The sequence below is a fragment of the Lepisma saccharinum genome, chromosome 1 (assembly GCF_977018435.1).
Source record: "Lepisma saccharinum chromosome 1, izLepSacc3.1, whole genome shotgun sequence".
NCBI classification, from domain to species: Eukaryota; Metazoa; Arthropoda; class Insecta; order Zygentoma; family Lepismatidae; genus Lepisma; species Lepisma saccharinum.
Window position 1 is genome coordinate 83,501,044 of NC_139229.1, and position 24,749 is coordinate 83,525,792.

The 24,749-nt window shown below is 35.7% G+C and overlaps 1 protein-coding gene across 1 annotated transcript; it reads right to left on the reverse strand.

Moving 5' to 3' along the window:
- Positions 1–1,543: 1,543 nt before the first annotated feature.
- LOC145983841 (uncharacterized) lies at positions 1,544–24,749 on the reverse strand. The gene is made up of 3 exons (XM_083116887.1): positions 24,611–24,749; positions 11,682–11,819; positions 1,544–1,966 (listed from the first exon to the last, which is right to left on the reverse strand). The coding sequence occupies exons 1-3, from the start codon at positions 24,644–24,646 to the stop codon at positions 1,721–1,723; spliced, it is 420 nt and encodes a 139-aa protein (XP_082973013.1). The 5' UTR covers positions 24,647–24,749; the 3' UTR covers positions 1,544–1,720.

Here is a 24,749-nt window from a genome sequence, read left to right on the forward strand (position 1 = left end):
AGAAAATGTCGTCGCTGGCCATTTTTTGTTCTGTAATTCGAAGTAAAAAGTTCCAGCGACAAAGTTGTGGAGAAAATAATGAAATTATTTTTTATAACCACTCAAAGGTTCCCAGAAATATTACTTCCATGCATTTGGAGTTTCTTTTTAACCCGAACCACGCGCAAAGTAAGGAGACGTTGTCTGGCCATCTTGAGCCGACTCACCGCAGCATTCCGGCTATCACCACCAAGTTTTCGAGTTGTTATTTTATTTCCATTCAGTAAAAATATGAACTTCATGCAGTTTGTTATAATAGAATTGAAATTACTTAAATTTAATAATTGACAATTATTTCCAATGCTGCTGTTGTGAGCAACATTAGTGCTGTCGCAAATACACCTTGTTTTCGTTTACATTACTGTTGACATTAATACTGAAATGAAGATCACCTTTCAGTTTCCAACCTACACATAAATTCATAGACACCATATTAACCTTTGAAAGGCTTTCCAACACCTGACAAAATAGGGGGCTTCAAGATAGAAATATGACATGCCTTGCTTGAGTCATTCACCTCTTATCAGTTCACGTGGGCCATAACTCATTTGTTTGTTTGGGTTGCAACTTGAATTTAACCCATGTGCCAGGTTCCCCTTACTTGAGTGAGAGATGTCTGTTTAGACTTTTTCCCTCTCCAGAAAAAGTGTTTTCAGTTGTGTAAGCTCTCAGTGATTTTTACTTTTTTAAGTGATTTCTGAAGTGTCATATTCGTGCATTACACTCGCGTGTGTAGTGATCGCAATGGATCATAGTAAAAAGGGTAACTGTAACGTTCACAGTATAATATTAATAATTACATATAATTATCATTATATATACAAAATATGTAACACCTTCATTGTGAAGGAAGGTCATCATTTCCCGGCGACATGAGCTAGCGCTGTATTGGCAACACTGTGCGGTTTCTCCATGCGCTGTTGTGTCTTCTGAACGTGAAAATGACTCTAGAAGTTAAGAGGCAGGTTATCCACCAATTACTAGCAATTCCTAGAAGGACATAACAGACACAGCTTACAAAGTGCAACAGTGATATATTCCAAAGGTGCAAACCACAATGACCTTGATCCATTGTATTCACCTGTTGGTGCTACATGCTCTGGACTGGGTCTTTGAGAATAAGAATATTAGTATTTATTTAATGCATAAGTACCTCGTGCATCGCACCAACTTCTTAGTATATCGATGTAAGTGATATTACCTTCTGTCTTAGGGAGATTTTACACTGAAGTGACAAGTGACGCATGCCAGTTGGGGACAAACCAATCAGCAGCATGTTTCACCCTGTATCAACATGACAGGCTGAACAAACCTGCATTCGATTGGTGAAATCCTCAAGTGGCATGTGCTGCTTGTTGATGCAAAACCCTTCTTATTATTTCTATAACAAAAAGCCAGATTTCATGTTTCATGGAGGTGTTACTACAGAAAAGTCTTGTAATTCCTAAGGATATTATATATTACACAAAATTCAACAAGTATGAAACATTATTAGTGAGGAATATAATAAACATGTATAACAAAGTGAGAGAGAGCGAGAATAAGACTTGTATAAATACTTAATAAATTATAAATATCATTTGCTACATAGAAACAAGCTTGCTTAAACCTTGTTCAAGGGAACTATATTTGCAAGCATAAATGCTTAATCTTGAGTGAAACTTGCTAATCCAGCTGTATTTCAGCTCTTCTGTGACGTGCAGTTCTTGTGCTTCATTCTTGAACAGCGATTATTCTTTGGTCTTTTTGGTCTTTTACTGATCTTCTCCAAAATAGACACCCACTCACTCAGAAAACCTTCATACTTAGACACCACCACATATTGAGCAAGCTGATTCACTCTTTTTTCTTTGCATATTTTAAAACAACACATGGGTTGCTTGTGAGGCTTTTTGATGCATTGTGAAGCTTCTATTTCACACAGCAACTGCAAGAAACTCAGGAAATAAATATTACAGTAAATGCAGATTTACAGTTCATCATATAATACACTACATTGGGTCTTGTCAATAGGAAAACTTACACATAATGTACTGAAATTAAGTATTGATTTACCTGCAAGACTGGTTTTTATGATGTTTAGGTCTAGCTTGGATTTGTTAGTGGCAAAGGAACTTTACAGGCCTGTAGAAATTACTACATTTGAATATGTTGAAATACTTGCTTGCAAAGTCGAGATTAAGAAATATTTTGTCTGAAAAGAGTAACTTAAAGCAATTTTTATTGTATGTACAATGAAATTCTGTTGTTCCAAAAAGTTCGAATGAAGCATTCCCAAGGCTGTTAATAATAAATATCTTTATTAAAAGGACAAGGTTCAGCCTATAGGCTGTTCTCCCAATTAACCCTTGTCAATGTAATGTTACATATACACTGCATAAGGAGCAGTAAACTACATGTAAATGCATATACTTGTAAGAGGGGAAGAGAGATGCAAAATATAAAGGACTGAAACAATGTTCTGATTCAATAAGCAATAAAATATACACTTAATCAGTACTTGGGTTGATGCATAAGTTCGTAGAGTTTTTTTCACCCTGGCAAAAGTGTTTTTATTTCATACTAATTGAGATGAACAAAAGACATAAATTAATCAGGAATATATTTTCCTTCATTGTCTATGACTGTCTACCAATGCTGGGTCAGTTTTTCAATTCAAGGCGTGAAGAAATAGGCTGATTCGGGGTTTAAATCGTCGTCAAGCCAAGTTAGAAGAGCATTTTCATCATCAAAGTGGCTTCCTTGAAGATTGCTGGACTGAGAGCTGAAAAGGTAGCAATCTGAGGGTGCAAGATTGGGGGGAGTAAGGAGGATGTGGAATAACTACCCAACCAAGCTCCTGGATAGCAGCTTTTGTCATGTTCGCGGAGTGTGGGTGTGCATTATCGTGTCACAGCACTTGATGCTGTCTTCCTGGCCTACTGGCTGATTTGGTTGTTTTCATTTAAAGCATGCGGTATCCTGAGCCTTACCTATGGAATGCAAATGTCGCACGATGGTTGAATGGTCACAGTTCACCATATTTGCTAATTCTTGAGTCGACTGATGTGATACTCGTAGATGAAACCGTTTAAAGCCCCATGGTCTTCCTGAATGTGGAGAAATGCTTAACCTCCTGACGCCCCATGTGGAGAGGTCTCTACATAACGGTTTTCTGCATATGCGAAGAATGGGGCGTGTGTCTGTGTTGAAAACTGCTGTAGAGTATTCTTGACATTCTAATTTCTGGTGCCAATGACAGATTTAGCAAGAATTGTGAAATTTTCGATGCTTGTTTGTTATTCCAAGATGGCGTCCACTACTAAGGAGGTAAAGCGCACATTGTCTGCAGGTATGTATGTGTTTTTGAATAGTAAAAGTTTAGAGATTATCATCAATCCTCTTTAGGGGAAAGAGTAATAACTACCGATTTACTTAGATGTATTTTTTCGTCAGTGCTCTCAGATTCTTCGTTTGCAGGGGCAGTTTTTTGCCGATGTAGAAGCTTCTCTACATTCTGCCGTAATGTGTAAATTTCATGATTCTGAAAAAAAAAACACTTCTTTAAATTTTTAGATGGAATCATCTGAAGAATTGGATTTAACTCTTCCAGAAATGAACACTATAATTTTTTTGATGTACAGATTTATGTATGAAAATAGTGTTAATATTCTACATGACTTGTATAGGTTCTATAGCAGTGTTGCCATTTTTCTTACAGATCATAGCAGTGTTGCCATTTTTTTAAAAAAAATTAGATGGAATCTAATGAATGAACACTATATTTTTTGGTGTACGGATTTATGTATGATAATAGTGTTTATCAATATTCTACATGACTTGTATAGGTTCTATAGCAGCGTTGCAATTTTTCTTATATATCATAACAGTGTTGCCATTTTTCTTACAAATCATAACAGTGTTGCCATTTTTCTTACAGATCGCAGACTCAATGTTTTGTCCACTGAAGATGTATTATCGGCCCTTGATGACTCTTAACGTGGATCTATCTGATATATCGGATGAGAAATATAATCCACCTGAAGAAAACATTTCTGAAAATAGTGTGAAGACAGTGGCAAAGAAGATGAGTCAGTCCAACCAGATAATGAGAGTGTCTCACAACCCTCGGCCTCAACTCAGAGGACTGCAGTATGGAAAAGGAAAAGGTTTGTAATTGAATGAAAAGTTAAGTGTAATTTCATTAAATTATTAATGGGATTAGGATTTTATTTCCTCAAATTCCTACAGACAATTAACTACTCTCTTTTCCTCTTTAAATTTTACTATCTTGCACATTTGATGAAAACGATAATTGTAAAACCATGTATTGTATTACATTATTGAGAGACCCACTGGAGATTTTATTTTCCAGTTTACGTACCAATCTACGTACAGTTACCATTAGTATTTATTTTTCTTCAGTCATATTTATGTTTCTTCATTAAAATATTTCTCTTTTGTTTTCAGATTTACCCATTCTCAGTCAATATCCTGCTCTATAAATCAAGATGAAGACAGTGTACAAGAACCTATTACATACTTTCTGAAGTTTATTGATGATAATAATAATGTCAGAGAAATCCGAGCAGACTTATTTCAGTACAACTGGACAAAGATTAAATACTTCCAAATCAGAGATGAAGAAATTCTTTGGAGTTTCAATGTACATGTCTTGTCTAAAGGTAGGTATTTGTTCTGATATTCTTTGTTTATTTTTTAAATTCAACCGTATCCTTTACATTGGAACATTGATCACCGTTACTTCCTTCAGGAATGAATAATTTCACATTCCTTTGATTTTTTTAAAAAATATTTCGAAGTAAGTATTAATACTTTTGAGCATCAAAAGTGTACTTAATTTACTGAACAGAATCCAGTTCAAAGAAATATTTACGAATTTACAACTTTAAAGAATTTGCATGTAACATATTTTCAACTTTAAATTTTTTTGTGATTTTTTTTTTTTTATTTTAGTATTTTAACTGATTCCAAATTGTGTTTTTATATTTTCAGTATCCTGCCATGAAGATGTACTGGCCTCAAAGGACAAAGGTTCCAGTCATTGCCTCAACTTTCTCCAGGAATTGTTACCTTAGCCTCAGAACAAAACTTAAAGTAGTCTTTGATGATGATGTGAGTGACCAGGCAAAAGAGGTGGATAAGTTCTGGAAGGTGAGACCAGTCATTGAATGGGTACGTTCAGGTTGTATGCAGCTTCCAAGGCCTTCAAGTGTTTGCAATGATGAACAAATGGTTTCATGTAGCCATGAGCCAATATGTTAGAGGTAAACTAAATCCTTTAGGGCTGAAAATGTTCATCCTATCCAGTCCTCATGGAGAAGTGTTGGACATGATATTGTATCAAGGAAAAGGGACATTTCCTGGTGTTCATACATCACTAGGCGTAGGTGGTGCTGTTGTCTCATCCTTGTGAAGGGGTCCTGGGTTCGATACCCGGTGGAGGCACATAGTGGTTCAGATCCCACTTTAAACTGTAGGTCCAGTCCCGGTTAGCCTTACTGTGCATAAAGTGGACTTAAAACACCAAATCAATCAATCAATCAACTCATCCTTGTGTATCACACTTCCAGCAGGCACTCATGTATATTTCGATCATTTCTTCACATCAATCCCTCTCCTAGACAGACTATTACAGACAAGAATTACAGAAGAATGGCAGAGGAAGTTCAGATGAAGTAGTACGATCAGATGAAAAAAATTCTTGTAGTTAAGTGGATGGACAACAAATCAATTCTTATGGCATCAACAATGGTAGTCATAGAACCTCCTGAAATGTGTAAAAGATTGTGCAAGAAAGAAAAAAGACACATTGACGTTACAAGACCAGCAATAGTTTCATAATACAACAGAAACATGGGAGGCGTAGATGTGTGTGATCACATGATGTCTTTCTACAGGATGCAAGGTCGTACGAGAAAATGGGCTATGAGAGTAATATTTCATGTTATGGACTTAGCAGTAGCCAATGCATGGTTCTGTTACAGAAGAGAATGTTTATCGAATGGCGTTCCTTGATTTCAAAATATCAATTGCAGAGAATCTACTATATGAAGGAAGTGAAATGCAGGAAGCTAATGAAGAGGGAAACAATGCCAATGAAGAATCAGATGTCAAAAGGAGAAAAACACAAGTTCCCATTCCTTGTTCACCAGCAAGACTTGAGGGAGCAGTGCCTCTTCCAGAAGTCATAGATATGAAACACTATGCACGATGTAGGAGACCAGGATGCAAGGGCTTTTCTCGAACAAGATGTGTAAAATACAAGATTTTCTTGTGTTTGCAGGTTGATCGAAACTGTTTCCTCATGTTTCACTCCAAGAATTAAAAGCTTTCAATTTGTGACATTCAATCTAAAGGTTTAATATTTGATAAAAATTTCATTTAATTAAATTAATGAAAAATATTAACATTTTCTAAATAATTCAAATGTATATAAATAATTAAAGAAAAAAATATTTTCCAACATAATCATTATATTGGACTTCAATATTTTATTGCATACAGCAATTGAGTAGAACAAAATATTATGTCAGATTCTTAACAAAAATAAAAGTGTGTCTTGAGTTTCATATATTAAAGTGTTTAATTTGTTACACCTTGAAGCCCAATATAGAGAATACTCTACACCTCATTCTGCGCATGCGCAACAAAAATTTCACACAAGGTTGATATTTTTCTTCAAGTTGGAGCTCAATGTGAATAACACAAATTTACTGGAAAAAGTAACCCCACAAACTCGTGGGTCTCAGGAGGTTTTAAGGCCTCTCTGTAATGACAAAACCATTTTCTTGCCCTGCTTTCCCCGTTGGCATTCTCCCCGTACAAGGAACAAATATTTCGAGCCGCCTCCGCTGCCTTTGCCCCTATATTAAACTCGGACAGAAGAATACGTCGGAAATGTTTTTCTTCCCCAGTGGACACTTATTGTTCTTTAGCCCATAAATAACACCGCCTATCTTCAAATCTGTAAAATTAAATGCATATTCACAAGCACAACAATGCCACTCCAATTGATGAACATTAAACGAGAAACAAACTACTAACACTGCATTGTTGCCATAAAAAAACAAAAACACAAACGCTACTGTCACGGTATTCTTTGGACATGTAAATCACTGTTCAATATCGTTAATTCTGTGTAATGAATCAATATACGTGGGTGACACTAAAAGTTTTTAGATGCGGCAACACTGATTGCAGCAATACATTGTCTCTAGGATATGTTGAAGTTAGTAGTCTGTGAAGTGTGATAATGCTGCAGAATTTATAGTTGTTAATTGTTGTGTGCCAGAAATTAATCAATTATTGTCGTGTGTGTACAGTAAAATGGATTTAACACGGGAGCACCTCAGATCAATGATTTTTTACGATTTTCGAGCAGGTTTAACGCAGCAGCAATCTTATGAAAGGCTCAGAAATGCATTTCAGGAGGAAGCCATATGCCGTGCGACTGTGTTTAATTGGTTTTTAGAATTTCGACGTGGACGTCAGAAACTCAGTGATGAATTACGTGATGGTCGTCCTGTGACAGCAACTTCTCAAGAAAACGTCGACAGAGTGCGTCGCATGATAGAGGAGGATAACCGGGTGACATATGCAGTTATTAGTGCAACACTGGGTATTGGTATGAGTCAGGTTCAAACGATCCTGCATGACCGCCTTGGTGTCAGGAAGCTCTGTGCCAGATGGATCCCACACCATCTTACTCAGGAGCAAAAGCAGGCACGGGTCACATGGTGCATGAAAATGCTGGCCAAATTTAACCAAGCACAATCAAATGCAGTGTATGACATCGTAACAGGTGACGAAACTTGGGTGCACTGTTATGAACCCGAGAGCAAACGACAGTCGACGCAGTGGATCTTCCCGGATGACGACCCACCAACAAAAGTCAGGAAGGGACGAAGTGTTGGCAAACAAATGGTTGCCACTTTCTTCAGTCGGACGGGCCATATTGCAACAGTGCCGCTACAGGGACGTCGGACCGTTAATGCTGAATGGTACACTACGGTTTGTTTACCGGAGATCGTACGGAAAGTTCGTGAAAAACGCCCACGAAGTCGCATTATTGTGCATCAAGACAATGCGCGCAGCCATACAGCAGTACGAACAATTGAATTCTTCAAAGCCTCCAACATCGAAGAAATGACTCATCCTCCTTACAGTCCCGACCTCGCCCCTTGTGATTTCTTCCTGTTCCCTAAAATCAAGGATACATTACGAGGTTCTTCATTTCCTACTCCCGAGGAGGCAGTCACCGCCTTCGTTCAGTGCATTCAAGAGGTGCCTGCAGATGTGTGGTCCCAGTGCTTTCACACTTGGTTTGAGCGGATGAACAAGTGTATCAACTGTCATGGAGAATACTTTGAAAAATTATAGCATTCATACTTTTGGTCTCCAGTGTTTTACTTGCGCGTGTCTAAAAACTTTTAGTGTGACCTATCGTATTACTGTTGTAAGGCTTGAGATTTGAGTTTTTAGATTTAAAACTTCATACGTATCAGTCGACACAATGAAATTCTGGAGAGACAACGAAAGTTGGGGGAAGAGTATTGAGTCACGGCGACGATTGTCACTAAGGTTTATTTTCTACTTCCTACCTAAGCAGAAATAGGCCTTATGGAATATCTGTTTCCAGTCGGCGGATATATCTAAAATTTGGGCAACCGAAGCGGCATGTTATAAAAGACACCTGGATTTAATTTCAAGATAATCGACTGAATATCAAGGACGCAAGATCGAATTTGTTATAAAAAGGGAAATCATGGACGAAATACGGATGTGCAAGCAAGGCGCCGGAGAGACTGAATTGTAATCCTTTCGTACCTACCTGAAGAGACGCGCTAGGTCGGCGAGGATACAATGCAGCCGAGTTGAACAACGCCGGAGAAGGGAAGCGACGCTTTTTTAACATTCGCCAAACCGAAATGTTCAAAAGAGGTATAAGCCGGGCCCTGTGGCCGAATGTTTAGCACATCGCGCTGCGACGTCAAGGGTCCCGGGTTCGAATCCCGCTCGGGCTTGGTTGTTTGTGAATGTCCATTCATCAATTTCAACACTCATCCCCATCTTCGCCAATTAGCCAAGAGGCACAAAAAAAACGCGAATTAAAATAAACTAAATCAATCAATCAAAAGAGGTATAAAACCATGGAGACCCGAAACATCAACACAGTTTGCCGCGACTTGTAGTGAGAGCATCTTCGTGCTGCACGCTGCACCTCCGTATACCGTGGTCTTAGGTTGTTGTTTTTTTTTTTTTTTTTTTTTGGCGAACGTCATCGTGTGAATCCCAGTGAATTGATACGGGTGTGCTTACACCAATCGCTGGAGTGAGTCGAAGGAAGACTGTGGTTGTGTTATAATCTTACGCAGTTTATGGCTTTGTGAAACGAGGGACATCAAAGAACATGGCGGGCTAAGGGAATAAGAGAAGAGGAGGACGTCGGCTTCCCAAGTTCCTAGCGACGCCGTCACTGCCATCCGTCGAGACGATACAGCCAAACCAGCCGGCGCCGACACCAACGACGCACCATGCCATGGAAACCAGCCAACACCATCCGTTGTTATTGCCCAGCAGTAACGATGAATAGACGCCCGACGCTAGAGATGAAGGAATGAATGAATGTGAGTTTGTGAATGGATGAGCGCGTCTGGGGGATCCGTACTGCGTTTTGTTTGTATATATATCAGATTCCAATACATATATTTTTACCGTTTGTACGAGTTATCATTGGATGTTTTCAGGAACCAGGTGTGTCAGGTACAATGCTATTTGTTATTATTTTTCTGTGCCGACAGGTGTCAGGTAAAATTAAAGTGATATATTTCAAGGTATTATGTCCCCGTCCCGCACTGATTGAGCAAGCATTACCGTCCAGAACCCGAGCTCAACCTGGATCGTCTGCTATAGCATGAACGGCATTTTCTGCCTATTAGTGCGTGGTACTACGAACTTATGCATCAACCCAATACTTAATTGTAGCCTGTAGGTCATCAGTGTCAACGTGATATCAAATTTCGGATAAAATAATTTTGATTGAAAGTTTATAATTGAGGACTAAAAGTGGTAAACGTGGTAACTGCCAAAAGCGAAAGTGTTGGGAAACAGCATCGTTCAGCACATCAGCCTGTAAGAACGTTCACACTAGTGACCTCTTTACACGCCCTTTGAACTACTTAGAGGGCTACCTCCACTTTTCACTTTTACCACATTATAAAGCATGCAACATTTCACAGTTTAACGTGGAAAACGGTGTTTGAATTATTGTGGCACTTTACATCGTTTACCAATTGTAGTCTTCAATTATTACATATTATATAATATTAAATGTTAATACCAGTTATCCTTTTTAGTGTTTAGTGTCTATTATTATGTCTTTAAGAAAAATAACCTTATTTTCGCCTGCCTGGTGGTGCAGTTTTTGTGTATAACCCAGTTTTTAAAAGAAATAGCTTGTGTTTGGATTTACAACGAAAAACAGTATGTAGGCAGGCTGATGTATTTTGGAGAACAAAATACACACACATAATGTTCATAATATAAAGCCCCCACCTCTCGGTGACACCCCTGACGAAAAGAGAAGACTTCTACTATAAACTATAATGCGGGACTTGAAAATGCGAGTCTCACGGTCACGGTGCTGTAGCTCAGATTATAAAATATTGTTATTTTATGTTATTATTTTTACTATTTGTGTCACTCATTGTAATGGTAACGGCTCACTTTACTGAGTTACTGGCATCAAACAACTGCACCCGTTTCTTAGGCGTGTGCACGGGGCGGGGGCAAGAGGGGGCAATTGCCCCCCGTAATTCTATCATAATATAGAATATTATTATTAAACAATATTATGCTCTTTAAAAAAATAAATATTTTCAAACCGACGAAAGCTCCAAGGAACTATGGATGGGGAGGAAGGTGTATTATTCCCTATGAAAGTGAACTGCCCAACTTCGTTCTCTACCAAATATCTTGATATTAACACTCCCACACACACTTTATTTGTTAGTTGTGTTATCTCCATGTATTTTCAGAATAAATTGCCCATACACTGATAATCAGGAGCAGCGATTGGATGACAAAAGTGGTGAGGGTACAAGGATAGTTTATTTTTTCTTTGTAGGCAAGCACTAAGAAGCCATAGTTTGGAGGCAACTGCCCCCCACGCCCCCTACCCGCCGTGACTGTTGAAAATGAATAAATTGTCTCTCGTTGTTTGGAATCTGCTGTACGAACGAAACCATGTTTATGTTAAATAGTTTCTGAACCACAGAGAGGGGAAATAAAGGGGAAGGGGGGCAAGGGACATTAGTGCCACGAAAGTTTTAATTCTTCTAATACATTGCGATTTTCGGCGAATCCTGGCACACTTTATATACTCCCTGATCAATATCCATCAATACAATAAAACAGTGAGATGAAACGAGGTTTTTCTTTCTCCGATTGAACTTTCATCTAGGTTTTTGCCCCCCTCCCCCCAATCAGAGGGTCTGCGCACGCTTTCGTATTGTGATGAAGCTACAAATACACCACCACCGGGCGAGGAGAGCAGGGAGACGGTTGACCTTGAAGCTCACATTTTTGTGTCCCTCGTTATAGTATCAAACAAAATTTATAATAAAAATTAAGCACATTACCGTTTTCAAGTATGTTATTGTTGATCCAAATACAGCAGCCCTGTCATCCTTTCCTTTTTTCATGTCTTCCCAAATACTGTAGAAAGCAGACAGGAAGATACGTAGAGACAAATAAAAATGTCTTAGACTTAGAGGAATCTGAAAATAAGTAAATAAAAGATAAATTAATTGTAATAGTATTAAAACATCAAATACCCTCCACCGGGTATCGAACCAGAGACCCCTTGATTACAAGACGACGACGTTACACTCCATCGGGGAGGCCCTGATGAAATCATCATCGTACTCGTTACAGAGGTCAACCGCTGCATCTGAAGCTGTAAGAAGGAAGGGAGAACTGCTAATATTATCCCTTGGAGTTGGAGCTGCTTTAATGTTAACATATTAAGATCAAAGTCAAGAGAAAGAAGACAAGACAAAGTGCTTTTAAATATAGAAAATAATAAACGGCTAAAAATGACCAAGCAAGTTCTAGTCAATATTTGCGTAAATGATTCATATGAGAAATATGACACTAATTTTAACTATTTTTCAGGCCCCTCTTAGGCTTAGGACCACCCGCCTGTATGTTACACCTCTGATTGGACGTATTCATTCAAATTATAATATTAAAATAATTTTAAGCCACATGAAAACAATATTTTAATTTTATTGTCAAAAAATAGCCTTTTCCATCTATTTATTACATGTTCGTATCAATTCCATGGGACGCGAGGTTCCTTCAAGCGCGAGGCCCTGGGCGGTCGCCCACATCGCTCACCCCTTGCTATGCCACTGTACAGGGTGGGAAATAACCTTTTGCTAGGGGTCTGCAGGAAAAAGTAACAAGAATTAAGAAATTATGGTAATACCAAATGTTTACTACGGCAATTGTGGTTACAAAAACAAAAATAAAAGTTAGTTCACGACAAGGCACCTTGCTTCAAGCCAAATACTAAAACCAAGACCTTCTTCGGCGAAGTGGCATTGACTTCTTCAGCAGTTCTTAATGGCCGGGTGCATCGCCGGACCTGAATTCAGCGGAGCACTTTGGGGCTATTCTGAAGGACGCAGTTTAGTCCTTGATGATAGTGGAACGCAAACCGGACCGCTATTCGCGATTAAAATTACCACCTGAGCGCTAGTGTCGCTTCCAATATGGCCGCTCTAAGTAGGATAGATCTTTGTTTACATTCAGCAGTAGTACAAAAGAGCAGCGTGTTGTCATGACTGGTATGGTAGAAAACGTTTAAATTACGCATTATTTTTTAAATATTGCGAATGCGATGTGAATTCCAGGTACTCTAACAAACGTGAAGCTGTACTGAGAACGAAGCATTTAATTATGATAGGCAAAAATAACACGGAAAATGCAGACGAAACTATGTATACGCACTGGTTGTCCAAAGCAGTGCTGTATCATCTGCACGTCATGTAACTGGGGTTCTCGGAAATTATTTGAAAATAAAGGAATTGAAATTGACCTGTACTTGAAAAGCTGGGACAGGAGAAAATTGCGAACATATCGTTGCAGTTCTTTCTCGAAAGAGAAAGGCTGGTTTAATAATAATATTCACGATTTCATGACCAGGCTATACTCACTGAAAAAGGACATCGTACTGAATGAAACAGTAACATTAGCATATCCACTTTTTTTTCTGGTTACATTTGACATTCATTCATTCTGAAACTATTTTCATCTTCCCTCTTAATCGACTTGCACCTGTTCCAAATTTCACACATACGTAACACCGGTAATACATGGACGCATTGGTTAAGACGCTTCATGATTTTTCGGAAAAAAAGCTTTATTTATAAAGTACAATTTAAAACTTTACTTTCATGGAAATATATATTTATCTCTCGATAAATAAAGTAAGCAGACTCGTGCATTCTTCGTAATTTCCTTGCCGAATTACAGTGTTATATCCCCCATACCAATCTTCTGTCAATTACGTTTTCCCTGATTTATTAACAAATTTCATTTTGTTGATTCCACGGGGTGGAAACACATGAAAACTTTTAATTTGTTCTGACCCATAAAACTATTTAGAGCAAAAAAAAACAAAAAAAAAAAAACCTGAACAGTAGACCTTACTTTCTCGCATATTCACCATGCTTTAAACGACTTCAACACAACGTATCCTACTTAGAGTACTTCCTGAAAATCCCGGCAGATGGCATATCGGTTAATTTTAATCGCGAATTCCCGGCCAACACTCCTTCCACATCTGGAACAAGTCCTCCGTGATATGGAATGGAATACGGACTGTTTGCGAATCTTCTGAGCTCCTACCCTGATCGTCTTCGTGCTGTGAGAGAAGCAAACGGCGGACATACTAACTTTTAATTTTGCAAAAGGTTATTTCCCACCCTATATATCCAAATCCAAGACTCATATCGTCTCGTAAATGTGGCGTCACGTTACACGTATCGCGCTTCAGAACGTAGCCTTGATTTGACCACCTTTCCTCTCCTGGATATTTTTTATTGCGATCGATATCGATATTTTTACAGCACACCATTCAGAAGGTGATAGCATATGAGGGCTGTTCATATCAAGAAGCAAAGAGAAAAGTTAGTTCTAGTAGTTCATTTATGACCGAAAGAGACGATTATTCTTATGCAAACATACTACAAGATTTCCCAGAGTTAAAAACAACTAAAGCAGAGTCTTCCTTTGTACAAGCTCCAAGTTCAGCAATTACAACAGGTAACAGATATGAGGTGCTGGCCACTCTAAGATATGAGGAATCAGTGACATCAAGAAACTTATATTCATGGAAATCTTCTCAACCTCATCTTCACAACATGAACAATAGTTATGCTGATCGAAGACTTGGGATGATATTTAAAAGTAAAGAAGTTATGAAAAATAAAGGTATGCAAAATCTAAAGTCGTGTGATAATCCTCAAACCCAAAACGAACAAGAAAGACCAGATTATATTTTACTAAATTCCCAAAGCAGTCCAACGTCAGTGACAACAACGGAAAAACGAAAATTACGGACTAGCATCCCACAATATGACTCTCAAAAGCAAATAATGATTAGTTTGTTACAAGTTATGGCAAAACTAACGTCGAACATAACTGTGGATGATAATCTTCAGAGAATTAAAAATATTCTAGTCGATTGTGCAAATATTACTTCACAGTTATTGAAACTTATTGAAGAGCTTGAATCATATGAAGATGCTCAACATTAAATATAATAATCAGTAAGCTATTACATGCAAAATATGGTTTTGTTTGTGCAATGGAATTTATGCTCATTTCCTTCAAGAAAACTTGAACTCATGAAACTGATAGAAGAGCATCATCCTCTCATTATATGTGTGTGTGAAGTATGGGGGGATGGAAGAGTTTCAATTGAAATAAAAAAAATATCACGCAGTAATTAATCAAAAAGGCGGAAAAGGAGTGGGTATATTTGTACATGAAAGTCTGGCATTCCAACCCATATCATTTAATCCCAATTTAGTGATTCTTCGAGAATATCGGGTGGAAGTAGTGGGAATACAAGTGCAAATTTTGAATAAAATATTTACCGTTATCTCGATCTATATACCATCTTCCTATACATCGCAAAAAATTGCAGTGAAACATTTAAGGTCTATGATTAGTTCATTCAAGACTCCATTAATCATAACTGGAGATTTCAATTGCCACCACCCATTGTGGGGTCGACAGGCAGCAGATAAGTTGGGTCGAACTCTTGTTGAATGGATGGGGGCGGAACAGTTAACTATAATAAATGATGGTTCACCTACTCATATGCCTAGAAATGGAAGTAATCCATCATCTATAGACTTAACATTAATTTCAGAAAAGTATTGTGCAGACTTTACATGGGAGGCCGATGTGGACTTGAGAACAAGCGATCATTATCCATGTTATTTTTATCTGGCTTATTGCCATGCAATAAATGAAAGAATATTAACTATTCGCAAATGGAAAGTATTCAAAGCAAATTGGTTTAATTATACTAAACTTTTAAGTATTTATTTCTCAGAGGATGATGGATTAAAACCTGATAATATTACATACGAGGAGTTTGTAAAAATCATTTCGGCTGCGATGGACTTGAGCTGTTCCAGGGTGATAAAAAGTAGTCAGCAACACTTCCCAAAGATATACTGGTGGACAGAAGAGTGTGCTGAAGCAAAACTACATAGAGTCGAATTAGCAAGAATATACTCACGTCAACCAAATGCGGAGAACTGGATAGCATTCAGACGCTCTCTGGCCAAATCAAAGAGATTATGCATAAAAGCAAAAAGAAAATCATGGAAATTATTTTGTGAAAATTTACACCCAAGCATGAAATTAGGATATGTGTGGAATAAGTTTAGGTCGCTCAAAAATCCTCGTACAGCAAATGTGGTCCCTTTGAAATCAAATTGGAAGACTGAATTTATTCAGAAACTCATACCTACAGTGTCAAACGGAGTAATTGAAACACCAAATGAATTATGTAGTTACACATCAAAACTACGTTCGGCGAAAGGTTTTGCAACTCCAATTTCAAACGAGGAAATCTATGAAATCATCGGCAACAGTAAAGAAACTGCTCCAGGGATGGATGGAATTACTTATTCGATGATTAATCACCTTCCAGATGTAGCGTTAACGGCGATGTGCACAATTTTTAATAAATTCTTAAATAATGGAAAAGTACCAGAAGATTGGTCCAAACAGTTGATTATTCCAATTTTAAAAACAGGCAAGGACCCTCAAGTAGGTAAATCATATAGACCTATAGCTTTGACATCAGTTATAGGAAAGATATTTGAGAAACTGATACAAAAAAGAATAGAATGGTTTTTAGAAAGCCAAAATATATTTCAGTTCGAACAAATAGGATTTCGAAAGGGATTAGGATGCCAAGACGGATTAATCACTCTTTCCTCGTATATTTTCGACTCACTGAAAAGAAACAGAATTGTATTAGCTGCATTCTTAGATGTAAGCGCAGCTTATGATAATGTAGATATTAATATCCTAATGCAAACAATACAACAGCTAAAAATACCTCACGACTATGTTTTGATATACTCAGTAAAAGATCTGTATATTTCCACTTTTTCAGTGAAAGTAGAGGACCGTATTCAGCCTGCAAAGGGTTACCTCAAGGAAGTCATTTAAGTCCTTTGTTATTCAACATATATATGATCGAGATGAAAAGGAAATTAATTCCAACAGTCAATTATCTTCAATATGCAGATGATATCTGTATCTATATGTCCACGACACAAATTCATACTGATTTTCCTGTTTTAGAGGAACAAATATTGGAAGTTCAAAAGTGGCTTGAAAGTAAAAAAACTCTCCATTTCAATGGAAAAATCTAATATTACAATTTTTAGTAAAAAGGGAACACCTCCAATAGTTCACTCAATGTCCCGAAAAACAAGAATTCCCATTACATCCAGAGTAAAATATTTAGGTGTCATCTTGGATGAAAAACTAACTTGGAAGGACCAAATTAAAGCAATACAAGTCAAATCAGAAAAAGAGTTTAATTTGTTCAAAGCAATAGCAAATACTCAGTGGGGATGTCATCCTCGAGTTATGCTTTTATTTTACAAGAATTATTTTCGGCCTATGATAGATTATTCTCTATTGGCAATGTGTAACTTGACAGAAGGAAAATTGAATTCCATTGATGTCATACAGAGGAAATTCTTGAGAAGATGTTTAGGCGTTATGAACAGCACTCCAAACGTAGTAGTATACATGGAAGTGGGTGAATGTTCCATTTCATGTAGACAGAAGATGTTAGCAGCAAATATGCTCTTCAAAGTGAAATCATATCGTGAGCATCCTTTCAACAATGTGCTAACAAATATGATACACTTACATGAAACAGGAAAAATAACAAACAGAAAATCTGCTATGTGGATAGAATTGTATAATTCGTTTTGTCAAGAATATCAGGATGTTCTACAGATGCGTTCACGGCCTGTTTTTTCATTAGATTATCCTCAACAGTCTCTGGATAATATTCATTTCCCTCGTTATTCGCACATATCGGAATATTTTACTCAATGGCCAAGTTTTTATTTCATATACACACATGGATCTAAAAGTGAGTCAGGAGTTGGATGTGCAGTGTACGATCCACAACATAAAACAGACCTATTATTTCGGCTTCCACAAGACTGTTCAATATTTACAGCAGAATCTTACGCAATTTACCAAGCTTTAATATATATGTCCAAAAATTAAATTTACGAAAGTTCTTAATACTTACTGACTCGCAAAATGTATTACAGGCTCTTAAATCTTCTTACAAGAGTCTTTACAAATTATCCCCTTATATTAAAAATTGCATACAATTAGTTCAAACAATACAAAAATCTGGAAAAACCATTCAGTTTTCTTGGGTTAAAGCTCATAGCAATATTACAGGTAATTCTCATGTAGATGAATGTGCAAAGAAAGCAGTGCGCCTTCCAAATATTACGAACATATCATTATACTATACAGATCTTCTCCCTAGAGTAAAGAAGAAAGTTGTGAATGAATGGTTTGATTGGTGTCGAAATGAACTTACAACAGTTGGAGAATCATACAGACCATTTGCTGAATTCAAAACACAAAAACCATGGTTTCATCATGTAAGTGCTACAAGAAATGTAATTGTATTAATTAATAGACTGAGAACGGGCCATTTGTGTACTAGGCAACATTTATCCAAAATTGGAATAATGAACAATAAGAAATGTGAATGTGGCTGGGAAAGTGCAGATGCACAACATATAATACTGGAATGCTCAAAATATAATAGAGAGAGAAATATCTTGTACAAAACTTTAAATAATCTAAAGGTTCAGTTTCCAACAAATTTGTTAAGTTTAATTGTTAATCCAGATGTGAGAATTGGTTATAGTTTGTTATCATTTTTAAGGAAGTGTAAAAGGCAAAATGTTCTTAAAAAAAATCTAATATCTGTAAAATAGGGGGATGGACTGATAATTTAATTGTAAAACAATTGTGTGTGTATTGTTATGGACAAAAAACGGCATAAAAGCTGTTAGGTTCCAAATAAAGGAATGAATGAATGAATGAATACAGCACACCACCCTCTAGTGGCAGTGGAGGGAAAAAATGGCGTATTGGTTCAATAAGCAAGATTATTCGCTAGATTGAATCGAATGTTATGTGGATTTAATTGAAGGACTTGTATAGTAAGATTAAATAGTGTTTAGATTATTATCTATTGTGATAGAAAAGGACAAAAGTTGATTGATAATAATCAAATCGATTACAATTTAAGACGTTCAATATCCCTTTGGATTGTATTAGAGATGTGCTTTAACTGTCTCGTTTATTTATCATAATGGATCAAAAGGGAAGCAATATTGTTGAGGACGGACATAGTGCTATATGCAATAATACTATAACCAGTGATAATATTGATATAATATCATCTGATTCAAAACATGAAGAAAATGATGTAAATGATGTCATGGACATTTCACACAAAGTAAATGGGCCGAATAAAAGAAAGAACAATACAATACAAAATGAAATGGGTAACAAAAGTTCTAGGATGGAACACACTACCAATCATGAAGAAAAAATATACCAGTATGACATAGGTGCCAACGAACCCTATTTAGTGATAATAGAAAGTAGAAAATAACAGTTAGGAAATTTGCATCCAGTTAAAGTTGGATATATGTTGATGGATAATAATGTGAAAGTAAAGTATGTAGATCAAAGTGGACGAAATAGAGTTCGAGCATTATTCAACACGTCACAAGAAGCTAATAACTTTGTGAAAAATAAAGTGTTATTAGACAAGTTAGGAGTAAATGCCAGAATTCCTAAATCTTTAGTGGAGAAGGAAGGCCTTGTGTTTGGAATACCCACAGAATTTGAAATGCAGTATTTGGAAAGCAGTATAGAAAGCCCAGTGCTAGTGACTAAGATGGAAAGAATGAAGAAGAAAATATGGCGGAATGATGGGTCATTTAAGTTTGAACCTACTCAAGTCTTATGTGTAACTTTTAAGGGGACAGTTTTACCACAATACATAGCAGTTGGAAAACAAATAGTTGAGGTAGTGCCACGTGTGAAACCAGTGTTGCAATGTAATAGATGTTTCAGATTTGGTCACACAGGTCAACAGTGCAAGGGTAAAAAATTGTGTTATAAATGTGGCCAAGATTATGACGAAGGAAACTGCGAAATGAGTGAAACATGTATAAATTGCAAAGGAGATCATAACGCTTGTAACAAAATGTGCTCAAAATATCAGGATGAAAAGCAAATTCAAATTATTATGGCCGAGAAAAACATCTCATACTATGAAGCAAAAGGCATGGTGACGGGAAATAATTCAAAAAATATATCATGTGAACAAAAAATTAAATTATTTAGGGATCAATTTCAACATGAAACTGTTCGAAGAAGCGGATTGGAATTCCCTCCCATCAAAAAGAGTTATGTGAATGAGAAGAATGCACCAACAAGTGATAGTTGCAAGGAGGGCAGAGAGAGTTATTGTGCGAGTTTTGTAACTCAAATGGCGGAACAAAAGAAAATATCAAAAGAGAATAGTGGTCAAAAAATGAGAGTACAATACAGCAAAGTTGTTACATCACCTCCAAAGAAGATTATGAAAACGGCTACAAGACGTATTGTACAACTTCCACGGGAAAACAAAAAGGATGTGAATGTGGATTCTTCATCATCAGACACAGAAAAAGAACAAATAAAATACAAATATCCAGTATATTTGAGAGAATCCCCTTATAGTAAGCAAGAACAAGATATGGACAATATAAATTGCAGAAGATATTCGGATCCTAAATCAGTTTCTTGTAGACAAAAGGAAATATATCAGTCATTGTTGGACCTTTTACCAGACATGATTGAATCAGTTCGTGATTTAAATGATTCCAGGAAGAAACAGAAGATTTTAATTTCAATGCAACAAATTATAGGAAAGATAATTGCAATATTATCAGAAAGTTAAACTTGTAGAAGAGGATCAATAGGTATGTCTTTTATAGTGCAATGGAATATAAATTCATTTACAGCTAGAAGATTAGAAGTATTACAAATTATAGATGAGCATCATCCAGGTATATTGAGTTTGTCCGAATTTCGTGGTAGACAGCATCAATATTATCAAATACCTCATTACGAGTTAATATCTAATTTACATACTAAAGATACAAGAGGTGTAGGTTTATATATACATGAAAGTATAAAATTTAAGAGAGTAACATTACCAGAATCATTAGGGTTGATAAAATTATTTAATGTAGAATTAATAGCAGTGAAAAGATGAACACGTTAGAGTGTACAATAGTTTCAATTTATATTCCATCGAGTTATAAATCTCAACATATTAAAGTAACACACTTTAATAAATTATTATATTATGTCCACTACAATGTCATTATCACAGGTGATATGAATGCTCATCATGAAGCATGGGGTTGTAATTATAGCGATGCATTAGGATGTAGTATTTTGGACTGGATTAGTGATCGATCATTACATTTCATGAACGATGGGTCAGCTACTCATTATCCATGGAATGGTAAATCACCAACAGCCATAGATTTAACTATTGTGTCAAATAATATAATAAATAAATTGTTTTGGGAAGTAGATTTTGTGAATAGGGGTAGTGATCATTTGCCAATTTTCATTACACTGTTAAATGATGCACACTCAGTACCTAAAATATATTCATTACCAATTAGAAGGTGGCAGGTTAAAAACATCGATTGGGAATTATATTCTGTAATTTTGGACTCTTATATCTCAATGGAAGATATTAAACAGGAACAAAACCTAACGTGTCAACGTTATTTACAATTAATAACATATGCAATGGATATTGTAGCTAAACGGAAGAAAATTAATAATAAAAACAACTTTCCTACTATAAGTTGGTGGAATGATGAGTGTCAAGATGCAAAAGAAGAAAGAATAAGATTGTCTGAAATATTTGTTGAACAACCTTTGTCAAATAATTGGATAAATTTAAAACAAGTAATTGCTAAAGCAAAACGTATCTTTAATAAAGCAAAAAGGCAAGCATGGGAAGAATTCTGTGAATCATTATCACCATCTGTTAAAACAAACACAATTTGGAAAAAAAAAAATTTTCTTAAAGAAGGACATAAAACTAGAGTTTCACCTATAACAACAATTTGGCAAGAACATTTTGAAAAAAAGTTTACACCTAGTTATGTAAGAAATAAAATACCCGAGATTATAAATAATATAAGTTCCAGTGATGAAATTTATTAAAAAATAACATTGCAAGAATTAAGAGAAACTCTAAGTAATATAAAATCAACTGCTCGAGGATACGACGGAATAACGTATGAAATGATAGGACATCAATCGGACAATGCATTAAAAGTACTTGTAAATATTTATAATAATATTCTGAGAAGTGGAAATGTGCCACAAAACTGGAAAACACATCTGATACTACCTATACTTAAATCAACTAAAGATCCGAAAGAAGCTGAATCATATCGACCTATTACGTTGGCTCCTACAATTGAGAAGATATTTGAAAGATTATTATTAAAACGATTAGAGTGGTATTTTGAGAAAGAACAATATTTTTATCCCTATCAGTTCGGTTTTAGGCTAAACAAGGGTTGTATTGATGCATTATCAACATTAACATTGCATGTTCAAAATGCAATGTATAAGAAACAATATACATTTGCTCACTTTATAGATATACAAGGTGCATATGATAGCGTTGATCCTCATATATTAATTGATATGTTAAATCAGACAAATACTCCGAAAATAATCATGAAGATAATATGGAACTTGATGATAAATAGGAAAATATTATTTTGGTTTCAGGACACACTTAGTGGGCCCCGTACCACTTCACAAGGATTACCTCAGGGAAGTCCACTGAGTCCATTATTATTTAATATATATATGAGAGGAATATTTCAATTTCATAATTCTACAATAAAAATAATTCAGTATGCAGACGACTTGTGTATATTAGGATCATTTTGTAATCCATATGAAGGTATTCAGAAAATAGAAAATAATTTTTATAAAGTGAAATGTTGGCTGGAGAGAATGAACTTTATCATATCACAGAACAAGTCAGCAGCTGTATGTTTTAATAACAAAAGTGAACATAAATATCCAAATACGTTGACACAAATTGCTGGTATTCCAATTCAAAATAAAATAAAATATTTAGGAATTAATTTTGATAGAAAATTAATGTGGATGGATCATATAAGGTATTTACAAGCTAAAGGTGAAAAAATTTTCAACATGCTTAAAATTTTAGGAAATACTAATTGGGGTGCTCACCCAAGAATAATGCTTTTATTTTACAAAAACTTTTTTAGGCCTAAGCTAGAATACGGATGCAGCATACTTATATGGAAATGCTACAGAAAGAATTCTATCTAAGATAGATAGTTTAGAAAGAAAAGTCTTGACGAGATCATTGGGTCTCATGAATTCAGCTCCCAATGTAGGAGTTTATTTAGAATCCATAGAAAAACCTTTTAAGTATAGATGCAAATGGATTACAAATAAATTCGTTTTCAAGTGCTGGGAAACACAAGAACATCCAGTAAATAAACTTATGCAAGATCAATGGATTTTATATCAAGAGAACAAAATAAAGGGACAATATTCAACTTTCCTACAATGTAAATTAGAATTTCAAGATTTATTTTCTACAATAATAACGCATAGCAAACATCCAATTTATGAAATTTCATATGATCAAATACCGGTAAGGAATGTTTCATTAACAAGTTATGCAAATATTCAATTATATTTACAAAATTGGGAGAATTATAGATTCATACACACAGATGCATCAAAAAATAAAGAAGTAGGTGCTTTTATTGACTCTTCAAATGGAAATATTAAAAAGTTTAGACTACCTGGAGAGTGTTCTATTTTCTCGGCAGAAGCATATGGAATATATCGTGCATTGATGTACATTAATAATATTCCAGATAAAAGTATATTAATATTAACAGATGCTAAAAGTGTTTTGTACAGTGTGCAATCGTCATATAAAAAGTTATATAAGGCATCAGCATTGGCACTTTACATAATAAGATTGTATGGTAAGTTAACTACAGAGGGAAGGACAATTCATTTTGCATATATACCAGCACATTCAGGGTTTCATTATAATGAACTGGCAGATAAAAATGCTAAAGAAGCAAGAATTATGTATCACAGAACGAATATATTATTATCATATACAGATATGTTACCAAGAGTTAAAAACAAAATTCAACAAGATTGGGAGATATGGGTCAAACAAAAATTTACATATATAGGTCATTCATATAAAAATGTACTAAATTTAAACAATAAGACTCCGTGGTTTTATACATTTAATATACCCAGAAAGTTTTTAGTTTTAATACTAAGATTGAGATCAGGTCACATACGTTTAAATCACCATTTATATAAAATTAATTTAGTAAATTCACCTATGTGCAAGTGCAATCTAGATCAGGAAGATGCTCATCATGTTATATTTCAATGTCCACTTTATACCACTCAAAGGGAGATGTTATTCAAGAATCTAATAAAGAAAGGAATACCTCTTCCAACTTCTTTATCCTGTTTAATATCGTCACCAGATGTAACAATTGTATTTATCATTTGTAGATTTTTTCATGATATTAATATAGACATATGAAAATTGTAAATATTCAAAATGTGTAACTTGATATAGTCACCAGATATAACAATTGTATTTATTATCAATTTTAAATTTGTATGATAATGATGTAGATAAATTATGTATAAGAAAACTGTATATATTCAAAATTTGTAATTTGTGTAACAGTGTCATGCATGACATATTTTTAGGACACTTGGTGTAGAGCTGGTATAACAGCTAAAACCAATAAAGTATGAATGAATGAATCTAGTGACAGTTCTGTGAACTTACCAGATTGCGAGGTGGTTTGAATGTGTCTGTTCGCATGCTGTTCTAAGTCATAGTACGTGTATTTCAGGGCTTTCTAGTGAAGTTTTAACATTGTTTTTACGTTCACGTAGACCCTGCTGTGTCGAGAGTTCAAAAAGTG

Excerpts from the sequence above, each read along its gene's own strand:
- LOC145983841 (XM_083116887.1), bottom strand. The coding sequence starts at position 24,646 with ATGCGAACAGACACATTCAAACCACCTCGCAATCTG. Across the intron at positions 11,820-24,610 it reads TCAAACCACCTCGCAATCTG|ATTCCTCTAAGTCTAAGACA; the intron begins GTAAGTTCACAG and ends ACTTATTTTCAG. Across the intron at positions 1,967-11,681 it reads CAATAACATACTTGAAAACG|TTGCTGTGTGAAATAGAAGC; the intron begins GTAATGTGCTTA and ends AGTTTCTTGCAG.